Raw genomic sequence first — 4478 nt, forward strand, 5'->3', positions numbered from 1 at the left:
TACAAAGAGCATATTAGAAGATTTGAAGTAAAGAGTTATGAATGCAGACTAAATAAAAAGAAAATGGTAATCACCCTTAAGCAAATAAGAAAAAAACACCTATTTTAGTGAGATTTGTGTGCTTGATGTGAATGACAGATCCGTTTCACATTGGGTTGAATGGTGGACAAACATACCCTCATTTCTTTCAGCCTTTCCCTTTTGTTAGTTTTAATGTTTGCTAGAGCAGAAAACCCCAACTCACTTTGGTAAGATGTAGAGAACTGGATTAACATTACCAGAGCTTTTTTGGCAACATGAGGATACTTAGTCTTGATCTGAACCCAGAATTTGTCAAGAGGCAGCTGCTTGTGCAATAACTTTAGATCACGATCATGACGCAATTCCACTAACTGCTCTTCTTCCATGAGGGTAAGCTGAGATTGGGTAGATATAGATGCAACAAAAGGGTTTCTTATCCAGTTATAGTTTTCAGTGCATATACCTGGGAAATAGTGCTGAAGTTGGTTTTCCAGTACTGCAAGATGCTCGGAAATAATGGGTATTATCTCACCACTGTTTGCTGCTACTGCAACATGTGAGAACATGTCCAAATTGCCTTCTTTTACTTTGCCACCCCACAGTTGCAGTTTTTCTTTCAGCTCTTTAATTTTATCAGTGGAAGATAAAACCTTTTCTGATTTACCTAGCATGCTGGCATTTACCTTGTTCGAAAGTTCAAAGATGTCAGCTAAGTAAGACAATTTTGCACACCAAGTGTCATCTGCCCGTAAATCACTGAATACTTCTTGTTGTTCAAGAGTGAAAATAGTAAGAATTTCTTCCTTCAGTTCGCATACTCGTGACAATACTTTCCCTCTGGAGAGCCATTGTGCTTCCGTACATAGAAGAAGGTTCAAATGTTTTGCCTCAAGCTCTTCGCACAGCTTAGTAAATAGATGAGACTTCAGCGGCTGACTTTTTATAAAGTTCACCCTTTTTACAACTTTTTCCAGTACAGATTTTAAATCATTGCTAATTGTCTTTGCAACCAGCACTTCACGATGAGGAAAGCAATGTGTTGTTATCACACTGCTGTTTTCTCTATTCACTAATGACACAAATCCTTTAATTGAGCCAATCATGGCAGGTGCACTATCTGTACAAATCCCAACACACGATTGCCAGGTCAAACCAACTGATTTTAAGTACTCACTTAATGTAGAGAAAATATCATTGCCTGTTGTAGTTTCCTTAAGTTCTTTACAACAAAAGAATTGGTTCACTATTTTAACATCATGAATGTATCGAACGAATACCAGTAATTGAGCCATACCTCCAATGTCTGTGGACTCATCTACCTGAAGTGCAAACATTTCACTTTCCTTCACAGATGTACATACAGTTTCCTCTATGTCTGCTGACATATCATGAATCCGTCTGCTAATGGTACTCTCCGAAATGGGAATTTTCCTCACTTCTTTTTCTGCTTCACTTTCAAACATTGTTTTTACTATGGCACTAATTGCAGGTAGAATCAGAGTCTCTGCTATTGTATGAGGTTTCATGCTTTTAACAACTAACTCTACAACTAAGTAACTGGCCTCTTGTGCTTTATCAGCAACTTTGACTTTCTTAGAAAGCATCGCACTCTGTTGTTTTTGCTCACTTAAAAGTCCTTCAAAGTAGGACCGAGGCTTGTTAGCAAGATGATTATGTTTCAGAGTTAATTTACTGTGTACCATTGCTTCATTAGCTAATTTATCACCACAAATAACACATAAAGGCATGGGAGTAACTTCATCACCACACCAGTAGAATACAAAATTTAAATAATTATCCAAGTAGGAGCGATTTTTCTTGCCTTTTTTTGAAGTTGATGTACTTGTTGTTGGAATGGCCAAATCCTTTTCGCTCACAAACCAACTTACGTCCCTTTCTTCACCCTCGCCACTAACTTTGTGTCTTCACTTCTTAATGACAAACTTATCCATCGTACGGTGTGTTAGAAGCACGATACTGTTCGAAACAACTGTAATGTAAACCCAGAAACAGCAAAGAACTTATGCCTTGAGGTATTATGCCTCACTGACTCGGGAGTGGAAAACTGGGGTTATACAAAGCCGACGAGAACCGAACACGTATCGGACGGGCAACGAGTATAAACAAAGAAAATGTGTGTGAACAGAGTCGACTGTTACACTTTATTATTACTATTTTTGTTGTTGTTGTTATATTATCATTATTTATTATTACTATTACAATTATTATTAGCAGTAGTAGTAGTAGTAGTAGTAGTAGTAGTAGTAGTAGTATAGAAAAGGAAATATCAACCTCTATTTGCGAGAAATGTTTGAGCATGTAACTTCCTACCTACACTGATAATTATAAGAAGACTTTTGAAAACTTTTTTTTTTTTCAAATGTTCATTAAGACGATTTAGCCAAGACAAAACTCCTGACAATTTTGCGGCACCCCTAGGCGCTGTCTATGGCACCCCAGGGTGCCACGGCACCCAGTTTGAGAATCACTGCACTAAATACTTAGTCCATGTATGCAATGCTTACGATATGTAATTAACTAGTAATGTATGACTTTTAATTACATACATTAATAGGTCATAGATCATATTATTATCCTTATCTCCTCTTACGACTATTGACACAAAGGGCCTCGGTTAGATTTCCCCAGTCATCTCTCTCTTGAGCTTTTAAATCAATACTTCTCCATCCATCATCTGCTACTTCGCGCTCCATAGTTGTCAGCCATGTAGGTCTGGGCCTTCCAATTCTTCTAAAGCCTTATGGAGCCCAGTTAAACTTTTAGTGAACTCATCTCTCTCGTGGGAAGTGCAAGAGCATGTCTAAACCATCTCCATCCACCCCTCACCATGATTTCACCCACATATGGCACACAAGTAATGTCTTATATATCGCGCTCCATAGTACTCAGCCATATAGGACTGGGTCTTCCAACTCTTCTAGTACCTCATGAAACCCCTTTCAATGTTTGGTGAACTAATCTCTCTAGGAGAGAGCGAAGAGCATGCCAAAACAATCTCCATCTACCCCTCACCATGATCTCACCCACATATGGCAATCGAGTAATCTCTTTTATAGTTCCATTTCTAATCCTGTCAATAGATTTTAGCATTAGATGAAAATATAATCATAAGAAAATATAAAAATTAGTTAATTTAATAAAATGCTGAAGCAAAGCATCGGGAAAGAATACCAAATTGAATTATATTTCCATATAGTTATTGAAATCCAACTTGAATTATATCGGGGGAAAAAAATACCAAATTGAATTATATTTCCATATAGTTATTAAAATCCAACCTGAATTATATTGGGGGGGAAAATACCAAATTGAATTATATTTCCATATAGTTATTAAAATCCAACTTGAATTATATCGGGGGAAAAAAATACCAAATTAAATTATATTTCCATATAGTTATTAAAATCCAACTTGAATTATATCAGGGGAAAAAATACCAAATTGAATTAAATTTCCATATAGTTATTAAAATTCAACTTGAATTCTGTCGCTCTAAAGCCTCACCAGGGCATTAGAATTCAAGGCTCTCACATTACCACCGACACCTGTTAATAATGATCAAAATCAGGCTGTGCTTACACGAGAGACCTCAGAGGCATTATTAACAGCAGCCTAAGCATTATTAACAGCAGCCTAAGCATTATTAACAGCAGCCTTAGCGTTATTAACAGCAGCCTAAGCGTTAATAACGCCTACTCGAAGGATAACTACCTAATATGGAAAATCAATAAACAGGAGGGGTGAAGTGAAGGATGTGTAGGATTGGAATCCTTGAGGATTGAAGTCAAGAATAACCAGGATGGAAATCCTTGTGAGGTGGAGTCAAGGATGTGTATAATTGGAATCCTTGAGGATTGAAGTCAAGAATAACCAGGATTGATATCATAGTGAGGTGAAGTCAAGGATGTGTATGATCAGAATCCTTGAGGATTGAAGTCACGAATCACCTGGATGGAAATCCTTGTGAGGTGGAGTCAAGGATGTGTATGATGGGAATCCTTGAGGATTGAAGTCAAGAATCACCTGGATGGAAATCCTTGTGAGGTGGAGTCAAGGATGTGCATGATGGGAATCCTTGAGGATTGAAGTCAAGAATCACCTGGATGGAAATCCTTGTGAGGTGGAGTCAAGGATGTGCATGATGGGAATCCTTGAGGATTGAAGTCAAGAATAACCAGGATGGAAATCCTTGTGAGGTGGAGTCAAGGATGTGTATGATTGGATCATTGAGGATTGAAGTCAAGAATCACCTGGATGGAAATCCTTGTGAGGTGGAGTCAAGGATGTGTATGATGGGAATCCTTGAGGATTGAAGTCAAGAATCACCTGGATGGAAATCCTTGTGAGGTGGAGTCAAGGATGTGTATGATGGGAATCCTTGAGGATTGAAGTCAAGAATCACCTGGATGGAAATCCTTGTGAGGTGGAGTCAAGGA

The 4478-nt window shown here is 38.0% G+C and overlaps 1 protein-coding gene across 1 annotated transcript; it reads right to left on the minus strand.

The window, feature by feature from the left end:
- Positions 1-244: 244 nt before the first annotated feature.
- LOC137635631 (SCAN domain-containing protein 3-like) lies at positions 245-1769 on the minus strand (the record flags this gene model as incomplete). The annotated part of the gene is made up of 1 exon (XM_068368096.1): positions 245-1769. A coding segment is annotated over exon 1 (1525 nt), but the record flags the coding sequence as incomplete, so codon positions are not given.
- Between the last annotated feature and the right edge of the window lie 2709 nt (positions 1770-4478).

Source organism: Palaemon carinicauda, unplaced genomic scaffold (assembly GCF_036898095.1).
Source record: "Palaemon carinicauda isolate YSFRI2023 unplaced genomic scaffold, ASM3689809v2 scaffold1506, whole genome shotgun sequence".
Lineage (NCBI taxonomy): Eukaryota > Metazoa > Arthropoda > Malacostraca > Decapoda > Palaemonidae > Palaemon > Palaemon carinicauda.